We start from the raw sequence: 24,777 nt of genomic DNA, 5'->3' as shown, positions 1-24,777 counted from the left end.
CCAACATTTCACCTCTCATACACATGAGTCTGGGACAAATAAAGTCTCATACAACGTTCCTCTTGCCGCGTTGGGTCCATAGGAATGCGTTGCAACTTGTGGGCACCTTTTCAAAGGCAACCTTTTCTTGACTGATCCCTCTTTTTGGCAGAGGACAAAGGAACTGACTAGGGATCAGGTTGCTGCTCACACGTGACACTGAGGAATCTCAGCCCCCCCCCCCCCCCCCTCCACACACACACACACACACACACACACACACACACACACACACACACACACACACACACACACACACACACGCACACGCACCATACCACCCATGTCCAGCAATCTGCCTGTCAATGAAACTGCATTTAATCATAATAATGATAATAATAATAATAATAATAATAATGATTAGCTTATTATTATTGGGAAATGCACTTTTATACTTTCATTCTTTTGCAGGAGCAATCTAAAGTGGATTACTATTACCGTGCACATTTACTAGCCTACTCATAATATATAATCATATAAAATCAAATAAAAGTGTACATCATTCATTCCCCATCAATCGCGCTTTGCAAAGTGCACTGTGGGGGGGCGTCCTGTGGGGGGCGTCCTCCTGCCCCGTCCTCCTGTCCTGTCCCGTCCCGTCCCGGCTGCGGCTAAAACAAGTCACTTCATTCAAACATTGCCTCCACACACCACCAGAGCAAACTGTGTGCTGAGCTGCTGGACGGATCACAACAGTTCATTTTAAAGCGTCATAATTACACGCTTCCCAGGGGACGATCGTGTTTTTTTTTTTGTTTTTGTCGTCATGGTTTAAGGGGGGTGGGGGGGACTGGGACACCACACCACCAAACACCTGCAAGAAGTTTCGCTGGAGAGGAAGAGACCCCCGCATTCCTTCAGATCAGATCAGACCCCAACGCATCGCGAAACGCACTGGAATCCGACCTAGAGATAGAGAGACGCGGTGCCCCCGATCACAGCCTATACCTGCTCTTTGGACGCGCGATCTACCTATGAGCTTAGATTGTTCTATTAATTTGTACGTAGTGCGTGGCAAACATTCTTTCCCCGCAAGAAGAAGAAGTGTAGTTTCTGGTGTGTTTGTTTTCTTGACACATCAGGAGAATCAGAATAATGCGATCATCATCTGAGAACTGCTTTGATTTGAACTAGAGAGAGAGAGAGAGAGAGAGAGAGACGCCACTCTTCACTCTCTGCTGGATTAAATTCCTTGTTTCTTTCCTCCGAGTCATCGCGATGGCTTTATCATTATGGTGGATGTGTGTGTGCGCTGCCGGCGCAGTGCTCACCGTCCCTCAAGGAATACATGGTGAGTGTGTAATAATAGTTCTGGCCCAGCATGCTATTAATATCATTGTTTACTTGTTGTGATAATGTAGGATGTTCTTCTCTCACCGCCAGAGAGCTGGAGTGCTCTGAAACGGAGAGAGTACAGAGGAATTGTCTTGAGGAGTGAATTTGTGTCAAAACAGTTTTGGGGTTCCCTAACTTATTAATTAATGCCTATGAATTTCTTAGAAATGCACCCCATCTGAAAATGTTTTGTTCCAGGGACCCCCACAGAAGCAAAGACTTGAGTTAAAAACGTTCGCTTTAAAAGATAATATATATTCAAACATATGCACACACATGTTCAAGATTTTTCAAAAATAGCAGAACGCGCTATGAGCTTGTATATCTGCTATTTTTTAAAGCTAAGTGGTCAAAAATGATTGCTATATTACGCTATATTAACTAATTTTTCTGGGACCCCCTGGTATATCCCCCCCCCCCCAAGGACCCGGACCACTGGTTGAGAACCATTGCCCTAACTTATTGATGCCTATGAAATTAATAAGAAATGCATATAGGCATTAATATGTTTGGGGTTCTGTAACACCTAACTTATTAATGCCTATGAAATTAATAAGAAATGCATATAGGCATTAATATGTTTGGGGTTCTGTAACACCTAACTTATTAATGCCTATAGATGCATTTCTTAGACATTCGTCCAGGCATTAATACATTGGGTAGGAATGAAGTTTGTGTGTCTGCCTGAGCTGACAGCTAGGCATGGAATATACAATTCAGTTTATGTCATTATTATAGAATAAAGCCTCATTTTAGAATGTGAATATTCCCAATACACAGTTTCCACGGTTGCATTTCTGCTTAGGCATTAATAAGTTGGGTAGGAATTAAGTTTGTGTGCCTGACCTGACAGCTATAGGCTTGGACTATAACATTCAGTTTATCCCATATGGATTTTATCTAACATTGCAAAATACTTAAACCCATATTCAGCACTCTTAACAAAACTATAGTCTGTGCCATACATTTGTCACCATGTAATACTTGGCATATTTCAACTTGTTAGACCTTATTATGGCTTTAAAATGATGTGACATCTATAATGATTTCTTGTTGACAAGTGCATCAGTTAGTTTCCAAACAAACGTGATGCAAAACCTCAAAGGTAGGCTACAGCAGCCATATGGAATGTAGAAGCATTACTGTAACCACAAACCACCCATTCCTAAATTAATTTATGTACTTTGCCATGTACTAGATATAAGCTTATAGCATAAGAAAGTTACCAGGAACATTATTATTATTATTTTAATTAACCATCAGCCCTACTTTAAACAGTTGTATAAATAGACCACCCCTTTGGCCAGTCATACAATATAGTGTAACTGTAGTCTACTCCCATTTGGGCTTTCAATCTGGTACGTAATCTGTTTACGTCTTCTGATACTTTCCCTGTTGACATATCAGATATCCTTTAAGAGCACTGACCTGGGGCTAACTGAGCATTGTTTCTAGAAAATCCCAGTTTGTTTTCTTAACACTTAGCCTGCACGTACACAGATTTAACTCAGAGAGTGTCCATTTGGGTCCATTTGGTTCCATCTGTAATGCTCTCTAGAGTTAAAATAACACTGCAGACTTTACTGTGTAGAGTGGAGTTAATCATTGGTGCACGGTTTCAATTTAAAACACATTTTATGATCACTTGTAGTTAGGAGGACAGATATAAGTAACATATTCAAAAAATCCTATATCAGATTCGTTCTGTTTGACCCTGTCAGAGCATGTCCGTGTGACAAACTTATGTGCCCCGACAGTCGGCGACAAACTCTGATTTAAACCGCCATAGTTTTCACAGTTTCTTTCTTTCTTCTTCGCGGGCACAATAAAATATACAGTAATTTATCTTGTCTTGCACGGTGACATATTGGCAACTCCTGGGGTTTCAGTGTATGAGGACACGTGCGTTAGGTCTGCAAGGGCAACAGAAAAGGATGATTGATTTCTTGTTGGTTTTTTCCCCCCCTCAAGGATGTTATCGAGCTTGACCCCGCCGTTGTCTGGGAAACAGAATGAAAGAAAACTGGTTCAGACGGCAACAGATCAGTACAAATAATCTGAGATGATGTCTGCACTTGATCATAACACTGTTTCTCTTCCCTCCCCCTCCCGCCCCCATTCCCTCCCCCATTCCCTCCCCCCCATTCCTCTCATCTCCCAGGAGCCTGCCTGTACCAGGGGAGCACGTATGCGGTAGGTACCCCCATCGCCTCCCATTTGCCATTTCTAATGTCACCTGTTAAAGCTGCAATCCGTCTTTTTTTTTTTTTACGCTCTAAAAAATATTACTTACCACCCAGGGATTTGAACCCCCGGGTCTCCCGCACAAGAGACCAAAAATATTACCACTCAGCCAATAGCAGTAGGCAACTGAAATTGGCCCCTATTATTGCCCTTGAGCTTCAGGCAGTACTACATGTCTAACAGTAAGATATCCTACCCGACACCAGGGTCTAAAGGAGACCACCTCCAACCACTGCTACATTTACTAGTTAATATTGTGTTAAACTCTTCCATACATATCGGTAATTCATAAAAAGATAAGTTCTGGATTGCAGCTTTAAAGTTTTAACACCGGATCACAACCCCAGTTCTGTGCCAGCCGAACGAATTATGATATAGCTGTCCATTTTGCAAAGCCTCGTGGGTATTATTCGCTCATGTATTATTCACAGGGGAGAGAGCATTATCAAAGTGGCGCGTCTGTACTCCGTTAGGTCTGAGGGCCTAAGTTATGCACCGCCGGGAATAGCCGATCCACAAGCTCACCAAGTGTCGCCGACGCGGCGCGTTGTGAGCTTGTCGGTCGGCTATTTCCGCCGGCGCGACACCGCCGTGCGACGGAATAGAGATCAGGCTTAACCCATTCAAGCCGGGAACGCATCTCTGTCATTTTAGATTTCGTTGGCTATTCAAAAATAGCAGATATTCAAGCTCATAGCCGAGTGCTGCGCTATGAGTTTGTAGATCTGCTATTGAATACATATATTTTTAAAGCGAACATTTTTAACTCATGTCTTTGCTTCTGGGGGATTCTATAAATGTCTTCTAAATCATAAAACAGTTTTTTGAAAAAACGTATGTTGCTATAATATCAGTGGTTCTCAAACTTTTTCATGTCAATGACCACCCAAAATGATATGTATTTGGCCGTGGAACCCCATCTCAAAATAATTTGTTCCAGGGACCCCCCAGAAATTGTAACATGAGTTAAAAATGTTCGCTTAAAAAAATCTATATTCCAAGATTTGCAAAGTTTCACGATCTTTCAAAATAGCAGATCTACAAGCTCATAGGACGGCACTCGGTGCCGTGCTATGAGCTTGTATATCTGCTATTTTTTAATAGCCAAAGGAATCTTAAAATGACACAGATGCGTTCCCGGTTTTAATGGATTATGGCGATGGTACAGGTTTGTTTCACGTTCCGCCGTTGGACTCAGGCGCATCTGAGAAGATAGATGTGTCTCATCAATAATGCATGGGGAGCTGTGCTGACTTTGTGAATGATAATGGAGTTGAGAGAAGGTGACGATGGAGGGACTGGTCCCCATAGTGCCACTACAGAGACCTGTGTATTCTGGTAGTGTTGTTGTTGACTCCCAGCCTCTCTGCCAGAGGGAAGGTTGTTGCATTTTAGACTCTCAAGTCTTATTCAACTCTTCCACAATACTCGAATGCTACAGAGAAGTATGTCGAGTCTGATGCCCATCGTTTAACAATGGACGCTGCTGTTTGGTTTGGGTTGCTATCGGTCGAACAACATTTTGCTGTGTTTTCAATGCAATGACTTTAAACATCTATTTATATATCCATCTGTCTATCTGTCTGTCTGTCTGTCTATCTAACTGTGCCTTGTAAATGTTGCGACAGGAAGCTGTCATCTGTTTGTCATTTCCGTTCACAAAAACACATTCTAAAATATATTTTTGCCAAGTAGTAAGCTAGATATACTTCGAGTAATTTGATTTATTTATTATTTACACTACTGCAAAGACGAAAGGGAAGTTGGGGGTAGGCACTTTATTTTTAAGCGCCTCTGATGTTTGGTCAAAGTGTTTGAAAATTGTGTTTTTTAGCCACTCTCAACCCTGGCATCCCTACTTTGGGCATGTAAAGGGGGTGTCACGATTCTCCAAATCCACAATTTGATTTGAAGGATTCAATTCAGTTTTCGATAATCTTTCTTACATCACACTGAAAAGTTATTCAATAATTCCTTTCACCTCCAGACTGCCAACTAAAAGCCAAAACAGCAGTAAAGTGCTTCTATTGGCCTGAAAAAAAAATCACATTTTGTTCACAGTTCCGACTCAAATATCGATGTTAGACCCTTGCAAACACACACATTCTGTCACAGCTTTAGTACACAAAGGTGGTCGGTTGGTGTTAGGGTTGGGGTTAGGGTTAGGTTTGAGAGAACACTACTGTTGTAAAGTGCTCTTCTGCCATGGAGTGGCTTTTCTTTTACGTAACTGCAGTGTGCACTTGTCACATCAAACAGCAGGTGTCATTCAAACTCCTGATGGACATTTGAGTTTCGATCACAGTCACAGAGTCACAGATTTCGATGTGATTTGATTTCTGTTCATTTTGATTGATGATTGACGTTTTCGATTTCAATCGATTTTTGTGACTCAAAATGTTCGAAAATAAATAGCAGACCTCCATGCTCACAATGCGTCACGATGCCATGCGTTGCGTTGTGAGCTTATAGATCGGCTATCGTTTCCAAAAATGGGGAAGATTTTCAAAACGTTTTGAAAATAGGGATTAAGTGGATAAAAGGTAGCCTTATACCTGCTCTTGAAAGAAAAACATATTTTCTGCCGGGTATTGGCCAGGATCCAGAATCACCACTTTAGGACGCGCTTGACTTTTACAATCTGAAGAGATCTAATCGATGTCGTTTCAATGTACATATCTACCCATGCGATGTTTCCAACATCCTGTTTGGCTCCAGGCGGTGGTAGACAAGATGTAGCCTACTTCCTTGGCACACGAAGCGACGCTTGTACACCAGTGATATTTGAAACTGTTACCAGCGTTGGCAGACTGAATTGCTATTTCTGAATTGCTATTTTCTTCTTCATACCTTGTATGCCGGCTGCATGGCTGTAACAACTTAATGGGGAAATGCAAAGTGACGGCACAAAATGGCTTTTTAAGTCGTGTTTTCTTTTGAAAACCCCACTTTTGTCTCCGGGAACATGTGGTAATGTCTCTTAAATGCCTTAAAGGTGCCTCTCAGGGGTGTAGTTAGTCGCCATGCCCAGGCACATACAGGCACACACACTCTAAATGGCAAATAATAACAAATTCCTGCTTCTGCGCTGCCGTGTTATCAGCGTAATTACAGTAGTATGGCTAAGTGTGGCATCCCCCCCCCATCCCCCTTGTACCCACCTCCCCTTTCCCATCATACACCACTGCCAGGAAACAGCAGTGGTGAAAGAATTACACAGATATATTTAAGCAAAAGTAGCCAGACCACAATGTAACAATACTCTGTTACAAGTAAAAGGCCTGCATTCAAAGGGCTTTACGTGCTTAATGCATGCTTTGTATTAATAATCTAAATATGCTAAGTACAATATTTGCCTCTGAGATGTAGTGGAGTAAATGTACAAAGAAACACTCAAGTGAAGTAAAGTAGTGTGGTACCTCAAAAAGTACAGTACTTGATGTGCTGTACTTGCCACCACTTGCCAGGGAACGGAGGGAACTCCGCTTGTTCCATTTTCCCAAACCCGTGAGTGCTCTTCAACGCTGGTCCCCCCTGCACTTTGAGGGCTCAGAGCTGCCATCAAAGCAGAAAATTGCAGGAACAAGGAAGCAAAGACCAAAATTTGTTGAGGTGGTGCTTTTAGTGGGGGTGGGTGGGTGGGAAGTAAGGGAGACGAGGCAGGTGAGAGGGGGCCCAGGGCGTGTTGGAACAGAGCTGAGACCAGGGGGCTCCTTCTTTCCTTGGAGTTCAAAGTGAAGAACCTGGAATGGGGGCAGGTTTTGAAACGCGTCTGGGCGACACACACACACACACACACACACACACACACACACACACACACACACACACACACACACACACACACACACACACACACACACACACACAGCAGATTGAATTGCGGGTCACATGTAGAAGAAGTCCTGACAGCTCCGACTCTAGTTTTATTTTGTGGTCTCACGGCAGTTTTTTTTGGCAAATATTGTACTTTTTTACTCCACATTATTATTACAAAGCATACATTAACCTGGCTATTCAAAAATAGCCAGTGGTATGTAATTGTAAGCTTGTAGATCTGCTATTTTTTTGACACATTTCGAAAATATAAAAAAAAAAAACCCTGACAGCTCTGAGTTTTATTCCGTGGTCTCTCTCTCCCGGCTGTTTTGCTGAGAGAGCAATAATCCAAAGGACAAAGAATAGGTTGTTCTCACATTTCTGTGTGAGACAAGAGAGAGACAGAGGGATTAGTGAGACCCCACTGACAGGAGAAACAGCACAGACCTCATTTGTATTTGTATTCAATATTTCTTTTTTGCCAGGGACCCCCAATACAAGATTTGTGTTGTTAAAATGCTTCAACAACATGCCAAATATTTAAGTTTTACGTTTTTTGATAATAGCAGATATACAAGCTTGCGATGTGTGTGTGTACTGTGTGTGCATGTGCCCCCCCCTGGAATCACCCCCCCAAGGACCCCTGGGGGACCCCACTTTGAGAACCAATGCTATAAAGAATGAACCACAGTTCGTTCGGTGCGTGTCGGTGTATGACTTTAAGAGATGCTGGTTGTCTGATGTTGGCACATGTTAACTAAATAATTGATGACTCAGCTGTCTCAGCTGAGCATGATGCGGGCGTGCATCCAGTCCAGTACAGTAGAGTACAGTAACAGCACAGTACAGTGTCTTGTGTAAATCACAGCGGACGCGGTACACATGGAGCAGGTCACATGGAGCAGACACCCTCGGGGTCAGACTCAGTCTTATCATCTCATGTTGTCGGGCCTCGCTGCTCCGCATCGTTTCCTTTTGCAAGGCTTTGATAAGCTCACTTCCCCTGTGAGCGGGAAGACGTGCATGAACGGCATGCAACGATGCAGCCATCCAGTCACCACCATGCGGCTTAATCACTTCAAACCATTAAGACCGGGAACGCATCTGTGTCATTTTTTTTGTATTTCTTTGGCTATCAAAAAATAGCAGATATACAAGCACTCGGTGCCGCGCTACGAGCTTGTAGATCTGCTATTTGTGACACATTTTGTGCAAATCTTTGAATATAATATATATTTTTTAAACAACATTTTTAACTCAAATCTTTGGGGGCTCCCTGGAACAACATATTTTGAGATGGGGGTCCGCGGCCAAATACATTTTATGGTCCCTGACATGAAAATGTTTGAGCACCACTGATATAGCAACTTTAGAAATAATTTTTAGAATCGGCCTCAGGTCGGCCTTAATGTGCTAAACCTGGCGTCCCTGTTGTGGGCATGTCATTATAGGCATAAATTAATAAATAATATTTATTAAATGACTTAGTTAAAAAATGTAACGAAAAATACATTTTACATATTATGTATAATTTAAATGTCGTTATTTGTTTTTAAGAGACAGTATTTTAATAAAAATATATAATTTTATTTAATAAACCGTTTATTATCAACAAAATAAAAATGTTCACAAACTGCAAAAAAAAGCTTATCTATGTACAGTATATATAGGGCATAACCCTAAGTGGTTCAACTGACCGCTTTGGGGGAGCTTGGGTTGCATTATTCCATGTGTCGCCCCTGGACATTTCATCAGCTCCAGACTTGTGGAGAATGGCATGACACGCCACACCGTCCCGATACGGAGATCCATCACACATGCTGCTACAGTAGCTCCACACGGAGCCAGCCATACATACCAACATGCAACGCCACGTCCAGATATATCACTCCTCGCACCTCAAGGCTCGAATTCCTGGCATTACATGTCACGGTCCCCCCTCCAGCAATCAAAATATAGGCCACCTCTCGGGAATAGCCGTACCAAAGACAGTGGGGCTGTAGTGTAGTGACACCCGGGGTTATTTATAAGGTTGCTTCAACAGCACTTACTACACGGAAATGACTGAAGCAGAGATATGCATTGTCTTGTATTACACACAGCGGGGCGAGTGGACTGCTAAGGAAAGTGTCACATAATCACATTCACATTGTATTACACTTGTAACAGCTGCAATCTGCAACGTATTTAAATGAGGGGGGGAGAGAGAGAGAGAGAGAGAGTAGACAGCAGAGTGAGAGAAGAGAACATACTGTAGTCTGTAGAACATACTGTAGTGTTCAGGTCACCACCCATCCATATTGTGTCTTGTCTTAAATTCACTATTGTTTTTTGGTCCCTTAAACTCCTCTCCTCTCCTCTCCTCTCCTCTCCTCTCCTCTCCTCTCTCCTATGCAAATGAGTTATTGGATATCTTTTAACCCTCTCTAACCCTAACTTATTTTAATGAATACATTGAAGAGAAGCAGGGAGCGGTTTGGGGCAGAAAGGTGTGTAGACCATTAGACGACACACCCTTTCCCTGCCGACTTGTCCCATGACGGCGTTGCGTCCCGGATATAGCCAATCTGAAAGCACAAAACGCGCTGCAGATGCAACGCTTTGTGTGCTTGTAGATCGGTTATGTTCGCCGTACCGTTGTACGACATGCACTTCAACCTATCTGCAGCGCATGCCGAGGCGGCAGACCATAATCAGATGCATCCATTTCCTATGTTGTCTTGCAGGGCTGTGGGCGGTGCCTGCAGGAGTGCTGCGTTTCTGGTGTGTAGTTTGTTTGACTTATGTTGGCTCACTGAAAGAAAACTACAAGCGAAATGGCTGCCAAGTGGGGCCAACGCGTGCTTCTGTCCTATTGGTTGGTGCCAGCCGCCAGGTCAAGGTTCACCGATGTTGAACGTGATACTTAAGTTGACACGCATCAGACTTCTCACGCTTCAGTGCCGGTGTCGACGCACCGCAACGGGTCTCTCTGCGCCTTTTCTCCTACAGTATGTAATTACAGTGAACGTGGAAGCTGACGCATGCACGTGACCGGGCCGTTATACAGACGTTGCTTCGGCACTATGGTGACCAAACGTCCATATGCCAGCTCAAAGCCTACACAACAAAGTCCCTTGTCCGTACTTTTTGTACAGAACAGTGACGCTGAATGATGGGGCAACATTACATCCTCGAACTGGCTATGTAAAAAGGGCTTTAAGAGTGAACAAAAACAATGAAGTTCACATTGGGACAGGCTGCCCTACATCCCCGACCGCAAGCGCTAGTCCAACTCCGGGAAAAAACTAGGCTTGTTAGCGCTACAAAGTACGAACCCCAAAGGCACATTTCTCCGTCCGCTCGCGGGGGAAACATTCATTTGTACGATCCGCAAAATGATGAATGTTTGCTGTCGGAATGAATGACAGTACCAAAACTAGAACGCGTTGTTTCCTTATCAGACTTTAACCTTTGAGAGTTGTTTCCCGCACTCTGTGTGCAACCCGCGATGATTGAAGTTCTGCACATAATTAAACGGGCTCCCGCCCTGCTGCTGATATCTAGAGAATAACGCCGTTGAGAGAAGCATTGTAGCGGAGGAGGACACATACAGAAATAGATCATTTGAAGGCTTGCCATTTGTGGCTGGAGCACTTGTGAATTATTAAGAGGTCTGAGGCTGTGAAGAACCTCCAGTCAAGATGCTTTTTTAAAGCCAAACGGCTTCTCTCGCAGATCTGGATTTTTTCCCCACACTGTACTTTTCAGCACACACAGACGCAGTTCTCCATTCAGAGTAGGGCCTGAACAATTCATTGAAAAATTGTTGAAATTGCAATATGAGCTGCTGCAATTTCCAAATCGCAGAAGCAGCAATTAATTGTATATATATATAATTTCTTTTTAGCTCACAGTCTATGATGTCAGTCACCCCTGATATCTTCCATGATCAAACTGAAGTTTAAAAAGTTAATTATTTCAAAAAATGTAAAACATTATGTGAAAAATGGGATTTACTTCCTTGGTCTCCGGGCAGTGGGCACAAGGAATTTTGCTGCAGTGATTTGTGAGATTAGCTGCGGGTGGACACACGCACACATAGAGACACACAGACAGCCACTCTTCTAGACAACTTGGCCAGTACAGTAAAAAAAAAAGACAGTTGACAGTATACAAACAGTATGTCACATTATAAGATGGATTTGGAACTACTCACTGTAACATATTGATAATCAATAACCATGCTGTACATGCGAGAGGTTTTGTTAATAGCAACCATGCAGACTTGAATAGAGATGTAAAGTTAGCTGTTCTAATACATTGTCTTGGTTAATATTGTCGGTGCAATAATCTCGTTGCTAAATGTTATAAAAGCCAAGATGTTCAGTAAACCCAAAAAATCCTCAGTGTCAATTCATCAATTTGTATCCATTTGGTTACGTTTGGTTGCATTAGATTTGTACACACTCGGTAGTTAAATGAACACTGAGGGTTTTATTGTGTGGAATAGTTAGTGTTTCAGAGAGTCCCATGGCTGAGTGGAGACGGCAGGATAAATAAGTGCTTGCCCTGCTTCCTGGAGTGGAACTAAGCCCCGTGCAGAGCAGACATACCAGCCTGCATGGAGGAAACCCAGTGTAGCGCTGCAAACCTTTGGCAAACACCCAGCCAATGGTGCAAAAAGTAGAAACACCACAATGTACAGTAGTTGCAATGTAGTTGGAAGTAAAAGTCCTGTGTTAAAACTTAACGTAAAAGTACAAAATGAATGGCATCAGAATACGCCTGCAGTACAATGGTGGTCAAATTGTATTGGAGCGAAGAAAAGTGGAGAAGATGTAAGAAGTATAAAGTATTTAAAAATGTAACTCTCAAAGTACCTCAAAATTGTACTTAATTAAGGACAGTACTTGGTAGTAAATTGTCTCTGTCGGGTGGAAACTGTAAAATGTAAAATGTCGGGTGAAATGTACAAAACTGTCACTTTTCAGGATTCAAATTCAAAAGTAGCGCTGCCTTTCGAGCTCGCAGTTCTGCTGCTTTCTGCCCGACAGCAACAAAATGTACTTAGTTTGACTTTCCACCGCCGCCTGCTCGGAGGGGAACACCAGCGCGGCAGCGCTTGCAACCTTTGGCAAACACCCGGGCCGCTAGGCTAATGGGCAAACAAATAAGCTAGCCATTCCAGCACTCATTAACCCATGGCATCCGCTTGGCGTCTTTGACAGTTTCATCTGTGACGGTTCCGGGGGAGGTCGCGGAACCTTTGTCTCTCAGTTCATTCTGCGTTGTTTGATTCCCGGACCCCCCTTTCCTTTGCCTCTGATCTGTAAACACGAGAATGGACCCCGCCGGAGCCCTTAAGTTTGCTTGCTTTTTTGTCTTTGCCTTAAGGCTGTAGAAGGTTACAAGTGTTTGGCCAACGCAGGGTAAATCTTAGCCAGGCCTTTGTTGGCCAGGAGATGTTTGTACACTCTAGTCTACTCAGTTGAATGCTGAATGTTAATGCTGCGGTCCAGTACGTATTTTAATGAATTATTTAATCCAATCCATGCCAGTGGTTTTCAAACGTTTTCATGTCAAGGACCCCCACATTGATTTTATTTGTTTTCCATAAAAGCAGTCTTGCGCACAGCTACAAAGGCGACAGGTGCGTAGGAGAAGACCAAACGAGGGCCCAAATGTAAGAAAAAATTTAACCCTAACCCTAACCTGTGTGTGGGAGTTCTTTCTTACGATTCATCAAATGCAAGCAAAAATATATGAATGGGAATAACATTAAATTAAATTAAACATTACATCTGATGAAGGTCTGTTAGACTGAAACATTGTTATTCCCATTAAGTATTTTTTGATGACAGTGTGCGGGTGTTTTTTCTTTCTTCAAGATTTTTCCAAAATATAAATAAATTGCGTTGTGAGCTTGTAGATCTGCTATTGTCACTAGGATATATATATATATATATATATATATATATATATATATATACACATACACATATAGTCTATATAATGTATTTATAATAATCGTTCATTAATCATAATCGAGGCAAGATGTGTTCATTTCCCAGGCCTCTCACAGCCTATTCTCCCTCCTGCCGTCGGGGAAACGATAGTACCGAAGCATCCGTGCCAGAACGGCAAGGCTGCGAAACAGCTCCTTTCCCCAGGCAGTCAGACTGCTGAACTCTCCGAGGGAACAGCCTGCCCTCTCTCATTAAACCCCCCCCCCTCCACTAGGCATTAGATTAACTCTGAATATGCATTTTTATTACACAGCAGTTTTATGCTCTGACACTTGAGAATTGCACTATTCTTGAATTCATTGTCTCGTCCGAGGAGAAACACAATCGTTTACTTCACAAACTGGACGTTTCACTTCCTCCAGAGTTTGAACCGTTTTGCGAAAAAAAAACACCCTCATTTCTGACACGACCACAGCCAGCCACAGGCTCCCGGCTCCAGTCAGACATGGTAGTTGTTGTAATTTACTAATCCTATGTTATGATCCCATAAGCCCTCCTGTACCGCGGTGGTGACTGGTCGTTCAGGCGGATTTATCCCTCTCTTGCCGCGAGCTCGGAGAACAAGATGACAACTAGGCAGTGTCACACACCACATGCTCTGAAGGTTGTTAAAGGTAGTGTAAGTGATGTTATTGCGCCTGTCATTGGTGGGCAGGTTTCTAAAACTGTCCACAGCCCTCCTTTGAAACACACAGAGCCGTTAGAATGGTGCCAGACATCTTATAATGAGCATTAGTGAGGACCAATGGGCTCTATGCACAGCAGCCATATTGGAAATAAATTGTGCCTCTTCTTCCTTACTTCCTTCACAGGTCTTACTCATTATACTAATGAAGGCTCTGTTCCATTCTGGTCAAACAGAGTCAGGGTGCTGATGTTGTGCATGTTGGCTCACTGGAAACACTCAGTGGGTCTCAAGGTGTGGTCCAGGGACCCTCATGGTTCCTTGAGGGGGTTCCAAACGGCACCTTAAGGGTGTGTGACTCTGAGAGTGTACGAATGGAACATTTGGTTCCATTCGTACACTCTCAGAGTTATGAAGGTTAAAAAAAAAACGAGATAAAAAAAAAAAACGTTTGAGAACCACTGTGCTACACTAAATGGAACAGAGCCTTAATTATTATAATTAGTAACACCTGTGAAGGAATTATGGAATAGGCCCAATTTCTTTCCAATGATATGGCTGCTGTGCATAGAGCCTATTTCTATATAGGAAGATAAGCTTGAGAATGGGTGAAGTGCTCCTTCGAGAGAGGGTTTAAAATGCAGCCTGGCGCCCATCATGGCCTTCTCTCTGCAGACATCATCACCTTCCTGTCAGACACATTGATTCATGTCCCAACATGGCGGCTGCTCCCTCCCTGGCTGGAGTCTGTCTCCTCTCTTTTTTAGGAGGCAGAAGGTGGAGTTGTGTCCATGCATCCCCCAGTCTGCTTGTGTCTATATGTCCATGTTATTGATGCATCAGGTTCAGGAAGGAAGCCCAGTTCTGTCTGTTGAGGTCAACGGTTCACACAGCCCTAATCTGTCATAATCAGTGGTGGAAGAAGTACTCAGATTCTTTTTTTTGGGCAATGGCATGAAAATACTCTTGAAGTACCCAAAGTAAAAGTGCTCATTATGCACAATGCCCATTTTCAAATTATTATTATTATTATTAGATTTTTGATTTTTTGGGAAAATATATTTTGATTTTTTTTCAAAATATGTTTTAAGGGATAAAGAATGGTAGCTTGTAGATCTACTATTTAATAGTAGATCTACAAGCTAACATTTTTTCGTGACACATTATGGTGATATACTGTATAGGATATATATACAGTATGTGCAGGATAAGTGTAGGATATATTCCGAATGTCTGTATTGCAGCCAAAAAGAATACAAATGATTGTGATTGTAAATGGCTTAGATTTTAATCATCACTGGAGTGCCAGTAGGTGCCTTCATTTAGCGCCTTTATCCAAAGCGCTTTACAACGTGCATTGCATTCACCCATTCACACACACACAATCACACACCAATGGCAGAGGAAACCATGCAAGGCACCAACCTGCTCATCCGGAGCAGTTTAGGGGTTCTTGCTCGAGCACACTTGCTCGACACTAACCCAGGGGGAGCGGCGGATCAAACGCCGGAACCTTCCGTTTCCCAAGCGGCCGCTCTACCTCCTGAGCCACTGCCGCCCCCATTAGTGCCTTTACCATGAAGAGATAGTGGAATCAGGGGCCCTGAGGGGCCTCTCTTGACTCTGAGAGTGTACATAAGGGACCATTTTGGTTCCATTTGCACGCTCGACATTGAATTAATACTGGGGATTTTACTGTGTGGAGAGATAAGGCCGCCGATGACAGACAGCAGAGACGAAACGTCTGCCTGTGAACCAGACCCAACCTGTCCCATGACTTCATTTTACCTTCTTACCTTTCCACTTCGCTTTCATCAGCGAATGCAAACCGTTTTCCAAAGCCCCTGTTTCGACCTCACAGGAGGCAGGTATTAATCTATCAAACAATTCCGCCCGGTAATAAATAGATCCCTGGGTACATCTCTTTGCTCCCATGCAAGGCATGCCCGACAGGAAACAAAGGGGGAAAAAAAGATAGAAAGTGTTTGCTCCATTTGTGGGTGTCGCCATGTGCGTTCTGAACTCCCGATGGTCTTTGTAAGAACATGCCTCGACTTATTTTATTACAGGCTTTCTGTGAGACAGAACAAAGGCCCCCCCCCGCTCCCTCCGTGCTCTCCCTTTGTCTTGCCCCCGTCAGAGGAATGCCATTCAACAATAATGGGAGATGTGAACTCGTTTAAAGTCCAAGTGCTGGTTTTAACCTGCAGGTGAAAATGAAGTTGTTTAACCCCCAGCCCGGCAAATGTGTGATGGAACGGTTTTGTTGGAGTTTATGCTTTGAAGTGATCGGTTTAATTTGAAACCGGTGACCGGTACGTTTCCGTTCATTTCCTGAGAGCAGGAGAGGAAACATTCTGTTAATATAAAAACGTCTCTTTTGGGAGTGGGAGAGAATGAAAGATAGACTGAGTGATGTGAAATCTTCAGGCTTCTTTTAAAGGTGCTATAAGTGATATTTATTTTTCTTCAAATAAGTGTGAAGTAGCTGTATTCCAATAGTAATCATTGCTATATAGTGTTTGATCGGTGAAAGGGTCTCTCCAGCTCTTTAATAAACAGAAAATAAATGTTTAATTGTATCCAATCGGGAGAGCGAAAGCTCTTACAGGATACAGGATAAACAGGTGAAATTGGAAGTGATGAAACAAACAACAAACAAACAAACAGATCTGCTCAGTTGGAACCGGAACTCTCTATAAAATGATTAAATTATCTTCTCATGGTTCTGATTTGTTGAAATTGATTTTCTGTTTGCTAGAGAGCTGGAGAAAAAAGTTTTCTTTTTTATGAAATAAATTAAATAAATCACTTAACACCACCTTCAACTCGGTGTAAAAGAAGATAAATGACATGCAGTGTTTACCTTACCAGTCACGCTTTTGTACCCAGCCACTGGACTCTGTAGTCTGGCTGATCATTATGAGGTATAAGACGAGTCCAATTCGTGGGATGGTCCCTCAAGACAAATTTCTTGAATTCCATTAGGTGCTGTAATGAGTAAACTCAAATGTTGTCCCGGGCGCTTTTTAGTGGCCCACCATGCAAGCAGCCAATAGGCTCTATGCACAGCAGTCATATTGGGAATGAATTGGGCCCCTTCCTTACTTCCTTCACGGGTGTTACCAATGATACTAGTGGTTGTATTATTTTCAAGGACCCCCATAACTCTGAGAGTGTACAAATGGAACCAAATGGACCCTTACGGGTCCATTTGGTTCCATTTGTACACTCTCAGAGTTACACACCCACCATAAGGGGCCATTTGGGAACCAAAATGGAGTGTTTCTAGTGAGCCAACATGCACAATATCAGCACCCTGACCAGAATGGAACAGAGCCTTCATTAGTATCATTGGTAACACCTGTGAAGGAAGTTAGAAAATACCCAATTTCTGTCCAATATGGCTGCTGTGCATAGAGCCTATTGTTGTGTTGTCTTGTCCATCAGATAACGACAGCCTCCCGCATTTTACACAAAGGGCCACTTTATTTCTATCCCCGGCTCCCCTTGGGTGAGTGTCGAAGTGTCCTTGAGCAAGACACTGAGCTCCTAACTGCTCCTGATGAGCTGGTCGATACCATGCATGGTGTGTGAATGTGTGTGTGTTGTTGTTGTTGTTGTTGCTGCTGTTGTTATTATTTCTTGTGGAACTTGACACCACAGACCGACATTTTGACAAATTGTGACAAATAAAACCCTCTTCAATCTCTTCAATGTAACGGTTATTGTAAAGCGCTTTATGGATAAAGGCAAAGTGGCCAGGTCTGTCTGTCTGTCTGTCTGTCTGTCTGTCTGTCTGTCTGTCTGTCTGTCTGTCTGTCTGCCTGCCTGCCTGCCTGCCTCATCCATCTATAAATGCACCATTTATCATTTCCAGGCGTCCTCTTTTACACCGCGCTAGTGACAGCGTGCGCTTGTTGTGTGTGAGGACGTCAAGCAGTAAATCATACGTTTCCTTTGCCTCTCTGTAAACGGGCATGTTGTCGCGTCAGTCAAACACCCGACATTGACGGGCTGAGAATGACAGCCTGCGAGCCTTTCATAACGAAACCTCTCTGTCTCTCTCTGTGTGTGTGTGTGTGTGTGTGTGTGTTGGGGGGGGGGGGGGGGGGGTTCTGTCTGAATACTAGTCTTTGAACCCGAACGTGTAATTGAAATACGTTTCTCACCATCTGCCGCTGTGAGACGACAGCATAAGTAGTTTGCTCTTCTAACTCGTGGATGGAAAAACCTCAAACGATTTCGTTTCAATCAGACCTTGGGGGAAACACTCCCCAATCTTATGCTCATCATGCTGTTTATTATAATGGGCTGAAATCACATTTTTCTGTGTCCCAGTGTTTCTCCTTTTTTTTTAATGTTTAGTCTTACGGCAGTGAGCTTGCAGATCGGCTATTTTTGGAATTCAGGCTTAAGGAGTCAGCTGTCCTTTTCAGTTGACCCCCTGACCACCACCTAGTGGGGTTTTGACACTTGTGTCTGTGTTGGGGTTGTCCTGCGTTCATTGTGGACCCCCTCCCCCCCATTGATGTGACGCCATGTGGGGGGTCTTTTTTACTGCCAGCCTGACTGACAGGGCAAGGGAAGCTGGGAGGAGAGACACAAAAGGGTGACGAGTTGAACTGCAGGGATCGTGCACTGTAACATTCTCAGTGTTGGCTTAACTCAAGAGTGTAACATTGTTGAAGTGTCCTTAATAGTATCAACGTAAAAGTGTTTTTGAATAGACAATGTATGAAATAGGTCTTAATTGGTTAATGTAGTGTTTCATAATAGTCATCTAAAATCGGCAAAGTAACTTAGTAGTATAAAGTATTGACAAATTGTAAAAATTGTAAAAAGTACCTCAGCATTGTCCTTAAGTTAAGTACTTGAGAAAATATTGTCAGCCTATGTCCAAAAACCCAAACTGTACATTTTCAGGACTCAAATAAAAAAATATTTGGAATATATTTGTTTATAATAAATCTCAAGTTTGCGTATCTGTTTGTGTATCTGCTACTTTTGATGCTTTTGTGTGACGCTGTAGTATGATGAAGTAGGGCGTTCATTTACGAAAAAACACACTAAGTTAAAATATGGAGATAAAGAGGTTTCTGGCCGACAGCAACCATATCCTTTCCACCATTGGGAAAGAGTACAATAAAGTACAGTAGACACACACACACACAGCACTTAAGACAGCACCAGGGGGAACGTTTTAAGACACGCTTCCATTCCGTTTTCTTGTTCCTGTGAAATGTTCGCACGCCGGAGACAATTTGATGCTACTCTCGTTCAAGCTCCGCAAAGTGTTTAGAGAGCTCATTATATTTCAGAATTTTGGTGGAATTTGCTGCCGGGTGCACTTTCTCTCTGTTGGAAGCGCTCGGTTAGGTGGGGGGGGGGGGTCATGTAGCAGGAGGTTGGAGGAATAACGAGGAGAGTGTCGGTCCTCTGGTCTCCTGAATGTGCGTATGTCGTTCTCGAGACATGTCATTTTGGTTCACTCAACGTCCTGCGTGTTCGCAAGGTTTTACAACAAATACATGATGTTTTTTAACAGCTTTCAACCTGGTGTCCATATTTTAGGCATGTCATTATGTGTAGGTGCGGAATTCATTGCATTTTTCTACAAGCTTAGTAGATTGGCTATTTTCACTGCGCGACACCACTATACAACAATTAGTATAACATAGGGCTCAGGCAGTGACCGCCAACACAGAGGCCTCGAGGCCCGCCCGAGCAAACCGAAGGCCTGGCGCGTCGACGGGTCGGCAAGCCATGGTGGACGGAACAGGTTATCGCGTGAATTTTCACGTGCGCTCCATTATTTCGTAGTATTCTGTGAGACGAGAGAGAAGGACGTGAACCAAAAAACGAGGCTCCCTCCCCATCAGTCACAGCGATGGGGCCGTGGGTTTTAAGTGCTTTTTGACTTGGGAACCGCGGGCGAGGCCACGCCACTGCGTTTGTGTGTTAGATTATAAGATTAATGATCGCAGGAGCGATCCAGTCTGCAAGGGAATAGTGTGTGTGTGTGTGTTTGTGTGTTTGTGTGTGCGTGAGGAGGGGGGGGGGGGGGGGGGGTTCTGCGAAATCATGTTTCCGTTCAGTCAACCACATCCACATCGGAGTCTCGGGGCCCGCCGCGTCGAGCCACAACACTGAGCAGCAGGCTGGCAGGCGAGACGTGGAACTCTCTCCACACAAGACAAGATGCCGAATCATGCCTGCGTGTTGGCTCCGCTACAGCATGTCAGACAACAGGACGCTAGCCTCTAGCCTGCCAGTAATTGCATGCTATTATTATTATTGTACCCCCGAGCTTATTGGTGTGGCATCTTAACATCCTGCTCAGGCACACACACACACACACACACACACACACACACACACACACACACACACACACACACACACACTTGTCTCGCTCCCGCTATATTCTTTTAGGACCCAAAACTTTACATCTAACTTTCATGAGAGGTCCTGAGACGGCCCGCCCGAGGGCCAAAGCTCACCGCAGAGCCCTTCATGCATAATGCAACGAGACGATGTGCACGGGCGCTCCGACATTATTTGTTCCTGTCAGGGCGACACCGTGGAGCATAATACAGCCGTCAGCTGATGGAAAGGAACCAATTAAATGTTCTCGAGTACAATTTTAAGGTACTTTTACTTTACTTGACTATTTGCATTCGTCAATACATTATACTTCTACTCCACCACATCTCAGAGGCAAATATTGCACCTTGTACTCCACTACAATTAAGTTACGTGTTACTTATACAAGTACAATAACAGACTTTCTACATTGTGGTGTTGCTACTTTTACTTAAGTAAAACAAAGAGGAGTACTTCTTCCACCTCTGGCAGCCGTTTGTTGGAAACATAACTCTCGTTAAAGGTTTTGCCAGTTTATGATGTCAGAGGGGGCGAAGCAGTAAAAGTTACAGGGTGCCTATTGACAAGGGAAACCGTTTTTATAGTACAGGTGATATCACTGTAGTGTGGCCTTAAGTGTTAAGACGTTAACCTCTCATTGAAGTGGGGAGGTATTATGATGACCTCACTGTCCATTATTTTACATTTCCAGTTTCCAGTCTACTCGCTCTGTGTCTCAGAAGGAGGGCTGTGTGGACAGTTCAGAAACCTTACTCTGATGACATCATCGAAGGGGAGTCCAAGCTAATATAAAACACAGCCTTTCTCTTCTTGGAAAGTTAGTACAGTGAAATAGAAGCCGTTGTACTTGCATGAAAAATAATAATAATATTGTTTGAAATCTTGTTTCAAATTACCACCGATTATGTCATTGGAGGAAACCGATGATGTCATTGGAGTTACAGTAAGGTTTCTGAACTGTCCACACAGCCCACCTCGGAGAAACAGAGCAAGTAGACAGAAATGGTGCCATCTTATAATGGACATCAGTGAGGATCAATTATACAAAGTTAAGGTTGAAAATGGATGAAGTGCTCCTTTAACACCCTGAAAAAAAGCATCATATTAAAGGACCATTTCACTAATGCATGTGAACTTCTTTGCAAGCCAGTTTACTTTGTCATCTTGTGTTCCACAGTTATCTGCTGTTCATTGGATTTGTTTCGGTAGGGGTGGGTATATAAGGTGACCATATTGTCAAACCCCCAAACCGGGACCCTTAAAGGCATAGTATGTAACTTTGCCCTGTGTTTACGTAACAAAACAATAAAAAAAAAATATGCCCATCATTTCCCTCTACACCAGCAGTTATCAGCCACTGGAGTAGTGTTGTTTTGTCATGTAAACACAGGTCAAAGTTACATGCTATGCCTTTAAAGGGATAGTTCACCCAAAACATTTCTGTTTTCCTATCGATTAGTCACCCCATGGAGACTTGAATTCATAGATATTTTTTTAGTTTTTTGTCACATTCCTAAGCCAATAATTTGATGACCAGCGGACCGGTAGGCCGCGTTTCCGGTAGGAGACACAAAGGACTCTTTGTGCCGATTATCAAATTATTGGCTTAGGAATGCGACAAAAACTAAAAGAATATATATGAATTCAAGTCCCCATGGGGTGACTAATCAATAGAAAAAAAGTTATTTTGGGGGTGAACTATCCCTTTAAATGAACAGCATACCGTATTGCACATGTATGCACACGTATGACGTGTGTTTTCATCAGGATGGGGGACAATTATGTTAGCGCTTAGCACACGTACTGACTGCACCTTTCAACGCCATGGCTGGTTAGATAATGAGTCTGACAGAACATGTTTTAGTTTCCTTTTGCTTATTGTTTTGCTCTGAGCTCACCCTGAAGCTAAAGGTTTTAAATAAACCCTTAGAAAGGGCAGTAAACTCTGTTGCTGGTGGTTCTTGGTAGAGGGGAGTCCCCTTTACTCAGGTTGTGCACAGGGTTTCCCCTATGCTGTACTTCTAGGCCGGGTCCTAACTTGAATCGTTTGCCCACATCCTGTAGTGCTTTGTTTGCAACTGCATTTCTAAAAAAACAATAAAATAAAGAAACGTAAGGAACATTTTATTTGATATTTAACTGAAATATATTTAAAGCTGCATTCCAGAACTTATTTTAATGAATAAAAGCGATACCGCGAAAACAGAAGTATTTGTTTGCATTAGCTTTCCCCCCCCCCATATATTTTCATAATAAAAAAGTGCCATGTATCGTATCGATATCTTGAGCCCAATATCGTGTATCGCATCGTGAAATTAGCACACAATTAGAAATCGGCACACCCCTAGTAAAAATGGTAAATGATACATGTTTATAAGTGTTTTACAATGTACATTAACCCAATAATGGCCGAGGAAACCATGCAAGGCACCAAGGCCAATGCTTTTGTACCCTTATCCATAAGTAATATTTTGAATACAGGCCTTTTACTTTACTTGAGTACCTCTTCCAACACTGCCCTCTCCTCTGCTTTTAACCCTTTAAGACCGGGAAGGGAACGCATCGGTGTCATTTTAAGATTTCTTTGGCTATTCAAAAATAGCAGATCTACAAGCTCATAGTGTGGCACCGAGTGCTGCGCTATGAGCTTGAAGATCAATTTTTTTGAAAGAAATCGTGAAAATGTGTGCAAATCTTATATACATTTTAACTCAAATCTTTGCTTCTAAAAAGGATTTAGAAGATACTTTTAGAATCCCCAGAAGCAAAAAAATTTGTTAAAAATGTTCACGATTAAAAAAAAAATTGCAGCTAGCTCATAGCATGAGCTTGTAGATCTGCTATTTTTGAATAGCCCAAAGAAATCTTAACACAAATGATGCTTTCCCGGTCTTAATGGGTTAAAGCAGTGCTGCAGCTATCGTCCCACGTGGATTGAATGGCGCCGTTGTCCATCATCATCGCTAACCTGAATAATGCATCGTGTGGTCTGTTCTCTGCACCGCTCAACACAGACAAACGTTTGAGCACATGGTCACTGACGGGCAGAAACCTCCTATCTCCATATTTCAACTTTGTATGTTTTTTTTTGGGTGAATTAATGCCTTACTTCGTCGTACCACAGTCTCACACAAAAGTAGCAAACATAGCCGAGCTTACAGATCGGCACACAGGGTTATTTCTCAACAACTACCGGTGCGGCGACAATTATCCCGCTTATTACACAGCTACTTAATAAATACATTAATACATTGACCCAAAAGTAACAACAAAGCGAAGTATGTCCTTGCTTGCAGTAATGAAAGTATTCATTGTATTCATTCAAATGTTGCGCTGGCTAATAAAATCAAGTAGGCTAGCGCAGGTTGATGTGAGCAGGTGCTCTGAGTCTTTGATTATTAGACTGTTATAGAGCTCATCGGTCATTATCCAGAAATAACACACCACTGAATTCAGCCATTGACCAATCAGAATCAAGTTTTCAATAAAATATAGTAAAATAATATAATAACTACATTGAAACCATTGGAACACATGGTTATATTTTTCTCATTATCTGTAAAGTTAATGGTTTTGGACGTACAAGGTTTCCACCCGACAGACACGCCATGCCGTCGCTCTCAGAGAGCAGTGGAATGAACCTCAGAGCCGTGTTGTTGTACACTAATCGGTTTGTGTGGATCTCGGGATCCCCATGGGAACGGTGCACAGCGCCGAATCTCTGCATGCATGTACGTCTGTAATCCACGTATCTCGAGAACCGTTTGACCGACCGACCGACCGACAAATCCGGCACACGCGTCACAGACGACCCGAGGGGGTGCAGTGCCCGGCGTCGAGTTGGTCGGATAGGCGGTTGTCCAGAAACGCCAGAAAAGGCTCTGGCCGTGGCCCAAATGAGCCAATTGATTGCCATATGGCAACCCCAGCCTAAGCTTGATTTGGCAAATTCCCTACACCTGTCGAATCCCTGAGTCAGTCCACTTTCTACAGTCAGTTTTCACTCTTCAGACATTTTCCTCACATTCTCCACAGACATTTACCACTGCACAAGGACTTTCCAGAACCGCCGATTCCCCCAATATGCCCATATAAGGGCATGATAAGGTACAAGGACAGACAGATATAGAGATCTCCATATATGGGCATAAGATCTTCCTTCTTCTGAGGAAGAGGGAAGAGCAGAGACGCTCAAAACCTCACCTCGGTGGTAATTAAACACAAACACTGTGGGAGCATGAGCCAGTTGTGTGAACTGACTATATTTCTATAATAAACTTAAGAACATGCTGTGTGACACTGCCCTGTTGGCATCTAGTC

The 24,777-nt window shown here is 43.1% G+C and overlaps 1 protein-coding gene across 1 annotated transcript in view; it reads left to right on the top strand.

Moving 5' to 3' along the window:
* The first annotated feature begins 852 nt into the window (after positions 1–852).
* Positions 853–24,777, top strand: part of fras1 (Fraser extracellular matrix complex subunit 1) — a 255,511-nt gene continuing 231,586 nt past the window's right edge. Inside the window, exons 1-2 of the mRNA XM_084054742.1 lie at positions 853–1,330; positions 3,536–3,567. Coding sequence (XP_083910868.1) covers positions 1,258–1,330; positions 3,536–3,567 — 105 coding nt within the window. The 5' untranslated portion in view covers positions 853–1,257. The remainder of the gene's footprint in view (positions 1,331–3,535; positions 3,568–24,777) is intronic.

This window comes from Gymnoscopelus microlampas, assembly GCF_963454915.1.
Source record: "Gymnoscopelus microlampas genome assembly, chromosome: 4".
Taxonomy (NCBI): Eukaryota; Metazoa; Chordata; class Actinopteri; order Myctophiformes; family Myctophidae; genus Gymnoscopelus; species Gymnoscopelus microlampas.
This window is presented reverse-complemented; position numbering and strand designations above follow the sequence as displayed.